At 41.3% G+C, this 15,207-nt stretch overlaps 1 protein-coding gene across 4 annotated transcripts in view; it reads left to right on the top strand.

The window, feature by feature from the left end:
* Positions 1–15,207, top strand: part of NT5DC3 (5'-nucleotidase domain containing 3) — a 95,012-nt gene that overhangs the window by 15,627 nt on the left and 64,178 nt on the right. For 3 of the 4 annotated variants that reach the window (XM_033951749.1, XM_033951746.1, XM_033951748.1), the window contains exons 3-4: positions 2,560–2,638; positions 4,720–4,904. In XM_033951749.1, the coding sequence (XP_033807640.1) occupies positions 2,560–2,638; positions 4,720–4,904 (264 nt within the window). The remainder of the gene's footprint in view (positions 1–2,559; positions 2,639–4,719; positions 4,905–15,207) is intronic. The other variant, XM_033951747.1, reaches the window with a different exon arrangement.

Below are 15,207 nucleotides of genomic sequence, written 5' to 3'. Positions count from 1 at the left end.
GACCATAATCTCTTAATTATATTGATTGATCGATTTTTATAGTATAGAAGAAACTGTAAAGTAAGATGCCTGGGGGAGGGGTGGGGCTGCCAGTCTGTTCAAATGTCTTCAAGTTATCGTACTATAGGAAAGGGAGGGATATGGAAGAGTATTTGGGTTCTTAGAAATATAATATTAGAAATATTTGATGGAGTTCATGGGTTCTGTAAGTCAATATCTTAATGGAGCTTAAATTATTCTCGCTTAATGTTAATGGCCTCAACCATCCAATAAAAAGGAAGAAAACGCTTTTGTTTTTAAAACAGCAGAATGTAGATATATGTTATATCCAAGAGACTCATTTATCAGCTTTAGAGTCCAAAAAATTAGGAGATTGGGTAAAACATTGTTTTTTTTTTGCCTCAGCTGTGGGGAAGAAGGTAGGCGTAGCAATATTAGTAAATAAAAAATGTAATGCTATGTTTAAGTTGATTGCTGCTGATCCTTCAGGAGGTGGTTACATGTGGACATGAGCCTGGGAAATATTACGCTGGCGCTTTTCAATGTGTATGCACCTAATTCAAACCAAATAGAATTTTTAAATTCTCTACAACCATTGTTACTACCACTGGCTGCTTCTAATTTAGCTGTGGCAGGGGATTTTAATGCTATTATAGATCCTTTAATGGACAAAAAACCTAGCAGAATTATGAAGTCATTAGGATTAGAGAATTTGGTACAAAATTGTGATTTAAAAGATATATGGCGAATATTTCATTTTAATGATCGGGAATTTTCTTTTTGCTCCCATGTTCATAAATCTTTTTCAAGAATTGATTATATATTTGGTTCAAATACCTTAGTTCAACAAGTAACACAAGCCTTTATAGATCCAATTATTTTATCTGATCATGGAGGGGTGTGGATTAAAATTAAAATAAGTGATCAAGATTATAGTAGACCTATATAGAGATTTGATAATGCATTGCTTCTTGAACCAAATTTCATTGAGGAAGTTCAGTTAAAAATAAATGATTATTTTCAAATTAATAATACGGAACTTATCTCCATGGAAATGTTGTGGGATGCTTTTAAGGCAACCATGAGAGGTCAAATTATTTCTTTTTCGGCATATATTAAAGAACATATTAAAAAACAATTTTCCAGTTTGGAACAAGACATAAAGATATTGGAATCAAAATTGATTGATAAATGGGAATACTCTACACTACAGGATCTCTTGAAAGCTAAAGGGAAATATAATGAGATTTCTTCTAAAATGATTAGAAAAGACTTATTTTCTCAACAAGCATTGTATTATGGAAACTCAAATAAGACGGGAAGATTATTGGCATATTATCTAAAAGCAAAAAAACAAAAATAGTGATGGTGAAAGATGAAAAAGGGAATATTTATTCTCAAATTGGTCCTATTCTAGAACAATTTTTAAAGTTTTATAAAGCGCTATATTCTTCTGAGCCTTATTTAGATAAAGAAAAGGAAGGATTGGAATTTTTAAATTTAATTAAGGGACCAAAAATTCCTAAACATATAAAAGAAATTTTAGAAAAGCTAATATCACTAAAAGAATTGCAAACAGCATTGAAGTCCCTTAGAGTTGGATCCGCTCCAGGTGGAGATGGTTTTATGGTAGAGTTTTATAAATCATTCCAAATTACCCTATTACCATATTTGTTAAATTTATATCAGGATCAACTAATTAAAGGTTGCATTACAGGTACTATGGCAGAATCATTAACTATAGTTTTGCCGAAGCCAAATAAAGATCCCACATTGGTTTCAAATTACAGGCCTATTTCCTTAATTAATATAGATGGAAAACTTTTAGCTAAAACATTGGCTATACGTTTGGCTAAGGCTCTCCCCTTTATTATTGGTATGCATCAAACAGGATTTGTTGTTAAAAGACATTCCTCTAATAATACCAGACTGGCTTTTCATATGTTAAATTTAACAAAAGCCATGAATGATCCAGCCTTTTCTGTATCCTTGGATGCAGAAAAGGCCTTTGATCGGGTAGAATGGGCCTTCATATATCAAGCAATGGAATGGTTTGGTATAGGTTCAGGATTTATACAAATGATCCAAATATTGTATAGCTCCCCTGGTGCTAGATTGTATATTAATAATAATTTTTCAGAAAGTTTTAGTTTGCAGAGGGGGGTTAGACAAGGTTGTGCGTTGTCTCCTTTACTTTTTGATATTGTATTAGAACCCTTGTTATTAGCTATTCAGCAAGTGAAGGAGATACAGGGTATTCCTTATTCAGATCGGGAATATAAAGTTTCTGCTTATGCAGATGATAAATTGCTGCATTTGAGAAATCCAGAAACAACCATTCCAAGTTTACTAGAATTAATAGAAAAATTTGGAAAATTTTCAGGGTACAGGATAAATTGGAGTAAATCAGAAGTTCTTCCACTCAATGTCTATTGTACAAAAGGTTTATTTGAAACATTCCCCTTTGTATGGAAAGAGGATGAAATAAAATATTTAGGCATTTGGATAAAAAACACATTGGAAGAAACAATGAAAGTAAATGAAAAATTTTTATTACAGAAAGTAACAGAAATGGAATCCTTTACATCTTTCTTGGTGGGGGAGAGTTCAAACTTTCAAAATGATGATATTGCCTATGGTATGTTATCAAATGAGTATGTTACCAGTTTTTTTTCAGGGGTCCTTTTATAAAAGTTAAATTTTATTCTTACAAAGTTTATTTGGCTGAGCAAAAAGGCTAGAATTACTTTAGTATCTCTACAAAAACTGAATACAGAGGGGGGGGTAAATTTTCCAAACTTTTATAGGTATCACCAACCTATATTATGCGCCAAAGTATGTATTGGATCCTCCCAGAGCCTGTTGATAATATCCCAGATTGGTTATGGTTGGAATGGCGCCTCATGTTTCCTCTGCGATTATGCCATGTACTTAGTATCAAAATGCCTAGATTATATAAGGAAAATAGATTATTTGTAGACACATGGAAAACAATAAGATATGTGAGTAATTTATCACCTATTCCAATTCACAAATCAACAAATCAAACTATATGGCTGAACTCCAAGATTCAAATTGGCGGATTTAAGGTCATCTGGAAGCATTGGATGATTGTAGGAATACGTGTATTAGAAAATGTTATTTCTAACGGTAAACTGCTTGAGTTATCTCAGTTGCAACATAAATATGGCCTTAATAAACCACAAAATTTTAGATGGATGCAACTGAAGCAGGCCTTTCAGGTGGGGTTCCCTGAATGGATAAATCTTAATAATCAATATAGCTTAGAGTTCTTACGCGTTCAGGTGGATTTTCTGGGACACCAGGCCATTCAGTGGTACAAATTGATATCTGGATTTGTGAATAAAAAACCAAAGACTGGTCTAAGAGACATTTGGAGCATTGAGATTAAGCATCAAATTACTGCGTCTCAATGACCACGAATTTGGTCTTGGAGGATGAGATGCACAATGTCTGCATCTATGAGACAAACATGTTTTTTTCTGTTGCATAGAACATTCTGGACCCCTGTTTGTTTAAAAAAATTAGATTGCTCTAAGTCTGATAGATGTTGGCATTGTCATCTTGAACCAAGGACTCTAGATCATTTTTTGTTCTATTGTCCATTTATTATGGATTTTTGGAAATCAATTTGGGGCTAAATTAATAGTTTATTAGAAAATCATATGGCATAATCGTGCAAATCAGTGCAGTAGAAGGCCCCGAAGCAGCGTGTGTAGAGTGCTGCACACGCTGCTGGAATCACAGGTTTGGAGTCAGGACCACGGCATCCCTTTGCGGCTGGAGTGTTTTGGCGCTTCCCTTCCTACCCCGCGAGGTGTCGCCGTGGCTCCTCTTGATCCCTGCCAGCGTCAGAAGCCTTCTCCGACGCTGGTGCAGCTCGTGAGAGGAGCCGACACGGAGAGCAGGGAGTCCAGCACTGGCGGCCAGTCCTGCCGGTGAGTGTAGGTAGGTGCTGGGAAGAAGGCTGGGGACTCGTGCATGCGCATTCCTGCGGCCACAGACCTACAGATCATGGAAGCACGCTGATGGGAGTGCGCATGTGCGGCTAGAGTTTTATTATATAGGATATATATATATACTAGTCTTTACGCCCGTTACATTAACGGGTGCTAGAATAGATGTGTGTCTACTCTGTCTTTCTTTCTTTCTCTCTCTCTCTCTCTCTCTTTCCTTGGCTGCTTTCTGTCTGTCTTTCTTTCTCTCTCCTCGGCTGTCCATCACCACCCCTTGCCTGCTCCCCCTGTCCAGTAGTAGCTCTTCTGTGTGTGTCTTTCACTCCCACCTACCTGTCTTTCAATGTCTGTGTCTATTTCTGTCTGTCTGTCAATGTCCCTGCCCACTGCCAGTCTATTTATCATGCCCCTTCTCTACCTACCTTTTTTTTTATCACGGGCAACCGGCACACAGTAAATCACCATGCGTGAACTCATTGTAAACCGCCAAATGTGCATGCGCAGAATGTGCACGCACCAAACGCACCGAACCCGCCCTAACATTTCTCTGCCGGCCACGGAGCTACTGAACACAGAGGCAGGGATCATGCAGGTAGGAGTGCGCATGCGCGCTTAGGGTTTTATTATTAGTGAGATATATATAATTTTATATATATATATATATATATATATTGTCTGGTATGGACTGTGAAAATGTGTGTTATCTAACATATATATGATTTTTTTTTTTTGGTATATGTAGAACTAATCTCCTCCAGTTTGAGCAACCTGCTGAATCCTGATGCTATATTTTCCAACAACGAAATGAGTCTATCGGATATTGAAATCTATGGCTTCGATTATGACTACACACTGGCTTTTTATTCCAAAGATCTCCATACTTTGATTTTTAACGTCGCCCGAGATCTACTGATCAACGAATATAGGGTAAACATTTTTTTTAACCACTTGTCTGTCTTTAAATGCTGCTGTGGGGGTTTTGTGTAACAAGTAAACCATTCTTTTAAAACCTATCAATGCTGCTAGGTTTGTTTGTAAACCATTCTTTTAAAACCTTTCAGTGCTGCTAGGTTTGTTTGTTTTTTTTTCTACTGGGCAAAATAGCAACACACAGCACCTGTCTGCTTCAGGGTTGCAAGCCGGCTCCAGGTTCGTCCAACAGGGTTGATCTAGTTCAGGAATTTTCAATCTTGCATGCAGAGGAGTGTAGCCTTGCTTTTTTCTTTGTGGGAGGAAGGGGGGAGCAATTGGGGAAAATAGAATTGTGTACTTGTATGAATTGGATAAACCTAGGTTTGGATCAACCCTGTTAAGCAAATATGGATTTGTTTCCCTCTGGTATGGATGATAACCAACATGTTCAAGTTAGTGAGACATAGGACCTGATTCTGTATAGGATGCCTACATTAGGCGCTGTTAGGCTCCCTAATCGAGGATGCTTAACTTTGGAATCTGCACTCAACTTTTTTTTAAATTGGCTTAATTGGTGTGGTAATTGACTGCGCCAGTTTCTCAGCCAATCAGAAAAAAATTTAAGCAATTAAGTTTGGCACCAAACTCTTAGGATGCTTAGCAACACCTGTGGTGGCATCCTCCAACACCTTAAAATGCCAACCTAAAAGGTAGGGGTGGTTAGGGGTGAAGAAATAGGTGTGGTTTACGTAGTAAATTATGTCAGGTAAAACCTGGCCTAATATACTGATGCCTACCTAGGACGTCTAGCGATGCCTAGGCGCAACTAGGCGGGATTCTATAAGCGGAACCTAGTCGTTGAGTGTAGGAGCTGCGCAGCGCAGTTGTCAATGTAGGCATGCCTAGGCACCATTTACAGAATCTGGCCCATAGTTTTTCAGTATGATTGTGCTATGTTAAGAAAATCTGATGACCAGTTAAATATCATTTTGGCAGTTAACTGCAAATATTCAGCATAACCGATTTTTGCCTACTGAATATTTGTGGTTAGTGCCTACCACTTAACTGGTATCTTGGTTAGGTGCAGATATTCAGTACCTAACTGGAGAAATTTAGCTGTTTCTGCTGTATATGCCTTCTCGGGGGGGAACCAGGGTTCCCGTTTACATTTTATGCCAATGTCTCCAACACTTATACCAAGACCTTAACACTAGTTCTAGTACTGGTATAATTGCTTATACCTAAGTGCATACACATGTGTATACTGTATACCCAGTTAGATTAGTATTCAATAAAGAATACATATGAGTTCCTTCTTAGAATAGCCTCCATGAATATTTATTTATTTTATTGGTTAAAAGTGATATTTCATGCAAAAGAAATCGCAGGATACAGAGTCGCCAAATACTTTTAAAAGTAACAGAAAAAAATCTATAATAAAAGATTCCATGCAGCTCATATAAAGGGAGAATAGCACAACCATTCTAAATAATATCAATAGGAAAATAATTCTTATCATAACGCACAGTTTTCACTATTACTCTAATAAATCCTAGCAATATCGGATCGCTTTCCATGAGCCTTAAGAAATTACTCCTAACTGTAAGGAATAAAAAAAAAAATAAATTCCCTACTTTGGAAACTAATTAAGAATTTATGAGGAAATTTTAGAAAAAAATGTTGCATCAAGAGTCAGCACTCTAGGTTTCAAGGCCAAAAAGACCTTTCACCTTAACTGCATGACTTTTGGCAACATAAGGAAATATCACTTTTGCCCTGCAAAATCACACCTTTCTTTCTATAGTAAAGCTCCATAATCAAGGACTTAACATATTCAAGGATGCACTTGGGGAGTAGAAATCCAAGGATCCGTATGTGCTGAGAGGTGAGAGATTGATATACACGTATGGGAGGAGAGACCTTGGGGTGATAGTGTCTGAGGATCTGAAGGCAACAAAAGAGCCAAGTGACAAGACCGTGGCTGTAGCCAGAAAGATGCTGGGCTGTATAGAAAGAGGCATAACCAGCAGAAGAAAGGAGGTATTGATGCCCCTGTTCAGGTCATTGGTGAGGCTCCACCTGGGGCCATATCTGGAGACCATATCTGGCCAAGGATGTGAGACTTGAAACGGTATAGAGCAAAGCGACGAAAATGGTATAGGGCTTGCACCAGAAGATGCACAAGAAGAGATCTTAAGTATGTATATTATCCCAGGACAAGCAGGCAGCATATTCTTAACATGTGGGTGACGTCATCCATGGAGCCCATATGTGGCCAGCTTCGCAAGCAGAATTGCTTGTAGAACTTTTAAAAAGTTTGCGACTGCCGTACCACACATGTGTGAGTGCCTTCCCGCCCAGTGCAGGGCACACGTCTCCTCAGTCCTCAGTTCAAGAAGTGTAGCCGTTGCCAGCGCGGGATCTCCCTCACTGACCTACATGGATGGTGTATTCAGTGTTTGGGATCTGACCATCATCCGGAGTCATGTGCCCGCTGTGCTACCCTTTAATCTCGAGCCCGCAAGCGTCGTTGAGTTCAGGTGGAGAAACTCTTTGGCGGTATGATCCCCTTGCCCCTTTCTCCTCCACGACCTCACATCCGGTCAAGCTTCCGTCTTCTGCCTCAACTTCGGCCTCGTCTTTGATCAAGCCTGCCTCATTCGAGGGGTCCTTGTCCTCGAGTAAATCTGCTAAGTCTTCTCCTGAGCTCTCGCTTGCCTCGCTGCCTCCCTCAGGTCAGGTGCCAGCAGTGGTTGTCAAGCTGCCTAAGAAGCATATCTCCAAGTCGAAGAGTAATTCTTCCTCTTCTTCGGAGACTGTTGCTGCACCAAATGTGCCAGATCCTTCAATCTCGGAGTCACGTTTGGAGGCTCTGATCCAGACCATTTTGGATCGTCAGTTGGGTAATATCCTTGCAAAACATACTCCTGCCTCGATTCTGCTTCCTGCAGTCCAGCCTGAGCACTCAGCAGTAACACCTGAAGTTGAGTCCTTGGCTGGGCCTCGAGCTGAATCTACTCACTCTATACAAGGAGTTGAGGCCTTGGGAGTGCCTCGAGAGGATTCCACAGTCTGTATGTAAGTCTTTGCGAGTGTCTTGTGTGGAGCATAAGCATGCTATTCAAGGAGCTGAGTCCTTGTCAGTACCTCGAGATGCCTCGACACCAGTAGCTCAATCTCTTGTGGTGTCTCGATCTCGATCCCCAGCCCTTGTTCCTCGCAAAAGGCATCGTCCTTCCTGAGGCATAGGGCAAAGACTCCTCGACTTTCTTCACAGCAAGACCTGCCTGGTTCGCGGCATAGTTCTCCACATCAGTTGAAGCATCCATTGAGGCACAGATCCTCTTTTCGAGACATGCCTTGTCTCTTTACGCCTCGAGGCTATTCGAAGCTTTCTACTCCGAAGTTGAGGACGCCACCTCCATCTACTTCTCCTGAAATGGATTCTTCTCCCGGTGAGTCGTCTATACCTGCATATTGAGGTCTCAGGTGTGAGTACTCCAGGGAAGCTTTGCCCTTGTTCTTTGCTCTTTGAGGCACTTCGAGGTCACCTTCCCCTTGAGGTCAGCCTACCTCTAAACAGATATCCTTTTCTTCTTTCTTAAGTCAAATGAGTAACGAACTCAATATTACTTTGGACTCTGATTCCAAATACACTACTGAGTATTTAGAAGAAATGGGTATGTCTCGACCTCCTGCGGAGTCTCTTAAAATACCCATTAATAGACTTCTTTCTTAAACTTTCAAGAGGAACCTTGAAACACCTTATTCCATTCCTGCTGTACCAAGCAAGCTGGAATCCCGTTACAGAATGGTCCACTGCAAGGGCTTCGAGAAATCTCAATTATCCCTTCAATCCCTTCTCGTGGAATCCTCTCTAAAAAGGAACATCCCTTCCAAGGTTTATGCCACTGTTCCCCCCTCCCCCCAGGAAGAGAGATCAGGACTATGGACAAGTTTGGTCGCCATTTGTATCAGAATTCTCTGATGGCAACTAGGGTTTTGAATTACAATTTTATCTTCATTTCTTATTTCAAGCATTTGGTTGACACACTGCTTGCATATTTCAAGTATGTTCCTCAACACCATCTTGCAGGTTTTTAGAATACCATTACCACTCTGAATCAACTCCGCATGCATCTCCTTCAGTCTTCCTATGATGCATTTGAGCTTTCCTCGAGGGTCATTGCCTTCTCAGTGGCCATTCGCCGGCTTGCCTGGCTTCACACTGTTGACATGGACCTAATCTTCAGGATCGCCTCACCAACATTCCTTGTCAAGGCAATGACTTGTTTGTTGACTCTATCGATGAGTCCATTAAGAAGTTGTCTGAACATGAGAGGTCATTTGCTTCCATCTTTCATCCTAAGCCTAAGCCTTCCACCTCTAAGGGCTTCAGGCCTCTGCCATCTTACCAGCGGCGTTTCCCACAGAGGGCAGCTCCTTATACCAGAGCGCCCCCTAAGAAACAACCACAGCAGCAGCAACAAAGGCAACAGAAACCTCAGACTCCTGCTGCTCCTAAGGCCTCTCAACCTTTTTGATTGTCTAGTACAGAGCATAACCTCCATCGTTCTGCCTGTCCCCTTCCCTTCCCATTGGAGGTCGTCTCCATCAGTTTTACCATTGTTGGGAGATGATTACATCAGACCTCTGGGTGTTGTCTATCCTCAAGGAAGGATACACTCTTCGTTTCCTCCAGATTCCACCAGATCTTCCTCCAAGAGAGTATCCTTCCAATCCATCCCAGACTGCCTTTCTTCTTCAGGAAGCTCAAGCTCTGCTTCGTCTCCGTGCCATCAAGGAAGTTCCCTTAGAACCGCAGAGCAGCGGGTTTTACTTCCATTACTTCCTGGTTCAGAAGAAGACAGGTGATCTGCGCCCCATCTTGGATCTCTGAGCACTCAATAAATTTTTAGTCAAAGAAAAATTCCGCATGTTGGGCATCCTTATATCCCCCTTCTAGATCAGAACGATTGATTAAATTCTCTAGATCTCAAGGAGGCTTATACTCACATTCCCATTCATCCAGCCTCTCGACAGTTCCTCAGATTTTGGGTGGGAAATCTACATTTCCAATACAGAGTGCTACCCTTCGGCCTGGCTTCCTCCCCAAGAGTGTTCACCAAGTGCCTGGTGGTGGTAGCAGCAGCTCTGCGGAGCCATGGTCTATAGGTGTTCCGTATCTGGATGACTGGCTCATCAAAGCTTCATCATCTCAGGGCGTTATTGTAGCGACCCAATAGACTATTTGGATCCTTCAAAATTTGGGGTTTGAGGTCAACTTCCCCAAGTCCCAGCTACAGCCCTCTCAAACATTGCAGTTCATCGGAGCTGTCCTGGACACTATCCAACTCAAAGCATTCCTTCCTCAGCAACGTCAGAATGCTGTCCTTCATCTCTGTCAGTGTCTTCACTGCCGACAATTTCAGCAAGACACGTGATGGTTCTACTAGGTCACATGGCATCTGCCGTTCACGTGACTCCTTTTACCAGACTTCACCTCAGAATTTCTCAGTGGACCCTGGCAACCCAGTGGGTGCAGGCAGATTGATGTGACACTGATGATCCATGCTGGACCAAAGGCCTTGAGTCCCCCAAGCGTAGGTCAAGGCATCTGTCGTGAGGACCTTCTGATGAGGGGGTGTTTGAAACAGGAAACCTCTGTAGAGATTGAAAGAGAGCATCCACCAGCAGAGAGACTGTCTCAATGAAGGAGTCACTTTAATGTGTTGAGAGAACATAAAAACATAAGCATTGCCCCTGCCAGGTCAGACCAGGGGTCCATCGTGCCCAGCAGTCCGCTCCCGCAGCGGCCCACCAGGTCCATGACCTGTAAGTGCTCCTTACCTAGGATATTTATATCCCTTTTACTTAATGTTCAGTAAGTAACCCTCTATCTGTACCCTGCTATCCTCTTCTCTTTCAGGAAGTCATCCAATCCCTTTTTGAACCCTAATAATGTACTCTGTCCTATCACCTCTCCTGGAAGTGCATTCCAGAAGTCCATCACCCTCTGAGTGAAGAAGAACTTCCTAGCATTTGTTCTGAATCTGTCTCCTGTCAATTTTTCTGAGTGACCTCGTGTTTTTGTTGTCCCCGCTAGTCTGAAGGCATAGAGAAGGTGGAGAGGGACAGATTCTTCAGACTAGCGGGGACAACAAAAACACAAGGTCATTCAGAAAAATTGAGAGGAGACTAGGTTTTCTGCTTGGTGTACCATCACAAAGAGCCGCAATCTACCTGCTTGTGCAGTTTTGGATTACCTGTTGCACTTAACTCAATCAGGCCTCAAATCCACATCCATTTGAATCCATCTCAGTGCAATTGCTGCTTTTCATCAGCCTGTTCAAGGGAAACCCCTCTCTGCTCATCCTGTGGTTTCCAGATTTATGAAAGGACTTTTCAATGTCAAACCGCCTCCAGTGGTTTGGGATCTCAGTGTTGTTCTTGCTCAATTGATGAAGCCTCCTTTTGAACCATGGCTTCGGCTCATTTGAAATATCTCACTTGGAAAGTGGTTTTTCTCATTGTACTCACGTCTGCTCGCAGGGTCAGCAAGTTACAAGCTTTAGTTGCAGACCCACCAGGCAGTATTACAAAATTTATTCTCCTGAATTGCCAACTTTCCCTCCATCCCATTCTAGTTAGATTGGAGGTCACCCACATGTTGAGAATAGGCTGCCTGCTTGTTCTGGGATAAAGCACAGTTACTTACCGTAACAGGTGTTATCCAGGGACAGCAGGCAGCTATTCTCACAACCCACCCTCCTCCCCTGGTTGGCTTCTCGGCTAGCTATCTGAACTGAGGAGATGCGCTGGGCGGGAAGGCACCTGCGCATGCATGATGCAGCAGTCGCAAACTTTCTAAAAGTTCTACAAGCAAGTCTGCTTGTGAAGCTGTCCGCATCTGGGCTCCGTGGATGATTTCACCCACATGTTGAGAATAGCTGCCTGCTGTCCCTGGATAACACCTGTTACGGTAAGTCTTCCAGAGGAGAGAGATAGGGGAGATATGATAAACATTTAAATATTTGAAAGGTAATATAGAAACAAATCTTTTCCAGAGAAAGGAAAATGGTAAAACTAGAGGACATGAATTGAGGTTGCAGGGTGGCAGATTTAGGAGTAATGTTATGGAATTCTTTTCCACGGAGAGGGTGGTAGATGCCTGGAATGCCCTCCTGAGGGAGATGAAAATGGTGATGGAATTAAAAAAAAAAAAAAAAAAGTGTGGGATGAACACAGAGGATTTCTAATTAGAAAATGAATGGTATAAAATTAAGTTTCCACAACAACAGGGACAATGTATCAGCCAGAGTCAGAAAAAACGTTGAATAGCAAGATAAAGACTGATTCACTCAGTAAAGCCAACATATGAGAAGGACCAGCACTACTGTCTCAAAGCTCAGAGACTTGTAACTCTGAAGAGGGGAAGATAATCCTCTCTTAGGAAAAGAGTTTTGCATCCAATCATAGCTAGAAATGCAGTAAGGGCAAGTCCAACTCAAGAAGGCAACTGTTTGTAATACTTTCAATGCTAATATATGAGTTGATTCGTTTTTTTTGAAAAAGGTCCAATAGGTTGCACAGAATTTTTTCTATTGTTTGACCGACCGTAGTTTGAACACCTCTATTAGTGTGATTCTTATGCAAGCATTTTGTGTGTGTGGCGGGGTCTCCTGAAGCAGACGCCGAAACGGGGCCGCGTCGGGACCCTGAATATAGCTTTATGCTTATCAGATAAGTTCACTTTCTGTACAACCTGAATGCAATCTCCTATTGGACCTTTTTCAAAAAAAACGAATCAACTCATATATTAGCATTGAAAGTATTACAAACAGTTGCCTTCTTGAGTTGGACTTGCCCTTACTGCATTTCTAGCTATGATTGGATGCAAAACTCTTTTCCTAAGAGAGGATTATCTTCCCCTCTTCAGAGTTACAAGTCTCTGAGCTTTGAGACAGTAGTGCTGGTCCTTCTCATATGTTGGCTTTACTGAGTGAGTCAGTCTTTATCCTGGTATAAAATTAAGGCAGGCACTGGGCAATCGTGTATGGTCTATGTGCCATATATGATGATCTGGTTTAGGATGAGCTGGGGAGGGCTTTGATAAAAGCTCCAATGACAGGATGGTTAGGATAAGCTGGAGTAGGTTTCAGTTGTCAACTCCAGCAGTGGGAACCTAAAGACATTACCGGGTGGACTTCTATGGTATTTGCCCAGAAAAAGAAAAGACAATTTAACAATGAATAAATATACTGTATGAGTGAGACTATTGGGCAGACTGGATGGACTGTTCAGGTCTTTATCTATGTTTTACTATTCATTAATTCATGTTACTAAAAGAGTGGACCTAATTTGAACTGCTTCCTGACAATCTTCCGAAAAAAAGCCTCTCCAGTGGTATTTGAAGACCAGTTTCATTTAGGTACAGTAGGTATTTTCTCCCCAAAGGACTCACAATCTAAGTTAATTTTATAAAGTTGTTCCAATGCATATAGGGTGACTCATTGACTCAGAAGAGAAAGTAGCAGTCACGGCAGCTAAGATAAGTGCTGCTTTGTTTTTTCAAGCATGCCTTAGGGGGTTTTTCACCGATGATAGAAAGCTGAAAGGGAGCTAATTAACAATTTAAACTCTCCTTTTTAGTTTCAAAGCAACGTCAACTTTGTAACATCTGAGGCGATTCCCCTATTGAGTTGTACTGGTTTGAAGTTAGCTTGCAGTTATATGCTCAGGAGGGGTGAAGGTATTGAGCATCTTTCACCAGTGTGTATTTAAACTGGAAATTTTGTTTTGTTTGTATATGGTTACTTATGCCACTTGATATTTTGAGCTCATGTACATTTGTATAAGTACGTACCATGACATGATGGTACATATTTTGCTGGTGGGCGTGCACAGAGTGCATGCAGAATTAGCAGGTACACGCATACATTATGAAATAACATAATCTGCATAATCTATTAGTTTTGATGATGAATGTATTTTATAGTTTGTATTGTGATAACTTTTTTTTTATTAGTGTTATGCTAGTTTTTATTGAATGTGTTTTTGAGATTTTGGAGGAACAGGACAGGATGATGATTAGTCTAATAATATGTCTGAGTATATTTTGATTATGTATGTTTTTATTGTAACCTGTTTAGGCAATAAGCGGGGAAGAAAATTTTAAAATAAATATAACATGAGATCAGCCTTACTAGGTTAGACCAATGGTCCATCAAGCCCAATAGCCCGTTCTCACAGTGGCCAATCAATGTCACTAGTACCTGGCCAAACACGAGAGCAGCAACATTCCATGCTACTGATCAAGGGCAAACAGAGGCTTCCCCCATGTCTTAATAACAAACTATGGACTTTTCCTCTAGTAATTTCTCCAAACCTTTTTTAAAACCAGCTACGCTATCCACTTTTACCACAACTTCTGGCAACACGTGAAAAATCGATTGACTCAGGATTTTGTAGACTTCAATCATATCTCCCCCATGCTGAAGAACCCTAACCTTTTCCATGTTTCCTCATACAAGAGGAGTTCCATCCCCTTTATCAACTTGGTTGCTCTTCTTTGAACCTTTACTAGCGCCACTATCAGTGTTCCCTCTAAGCGGGCGGGTGTTGTGAGCAAACTTTTTTCACCGTGAGCCAAAAATATCGGGCGCCAGCAAGTTATGAGCCAACTCGCCCGATTCTCCTCTCGCCGCCCTGCCATCTGCCGTACGCCTCTTCCGATCGTGCGCTGTGACGAGAAACGTGTGCGCTGCGATGTAATATTTTGTGCGCCAGCGCACGCCAGCGCAGCTTAGCGGGAACACTGGTTCAAATGGTTTTATTTATTTCCCCAAATTTATTTTTGTTATACGCATTGAAAATATTTGATATTGCGTTTAAATCAAAATCTCAATAAACTTGAAACGAGTGCCCGTGAGATTGTGGGAGGGTTAAATACTCAAAACTTAGAAGTTTTTGCTACGCCAGCTTTCTGGTATCTTTACATACAGTGGCGTACCTAGCATATGTAACATCCGGGGCCCATCATTTTTTGGCACCCCCCCCCCATCTGTAAGAAAAACATGATTTTTAGTAACAAACCACACGTCACACATGAGTACCTAGGAAAAGGCAGCATCTTACATATTGCAGTGAGCAGTACATCAATACACCCATTGTAAAACTAAACAAGCCAGACCAGCACAGATCAATCCTACACCGTCAATCCTAACAGAAAACACACAGAACACAGAAAACACCTTCGCCTAGTAAGGAATATGTAATCACAAACTAACCCCTCCCTCTTTTACAAAACTGTAGTGTG

The sequence above is a fragment of the Geotrypetes seraphini genome, chromosome 7, assembly GCF_902459505.1.
Source record: "Geotrypetes seraphini chromosome 7, aGeoSer1.1, whole genome shotgun sequence".
Taxonomy (NCBI): domain Eukaryota; kingdom Metazoa; phylum Chordata; class Amphibia; order Gymnophiona; family Dermophiidae; genus Geotrypetes; species Geotrypetes seraphini.
Note: the sequence above shows the minus strand (reverse complement) of the source record. Positions and strands in the feature narration are given on the sequence as shown.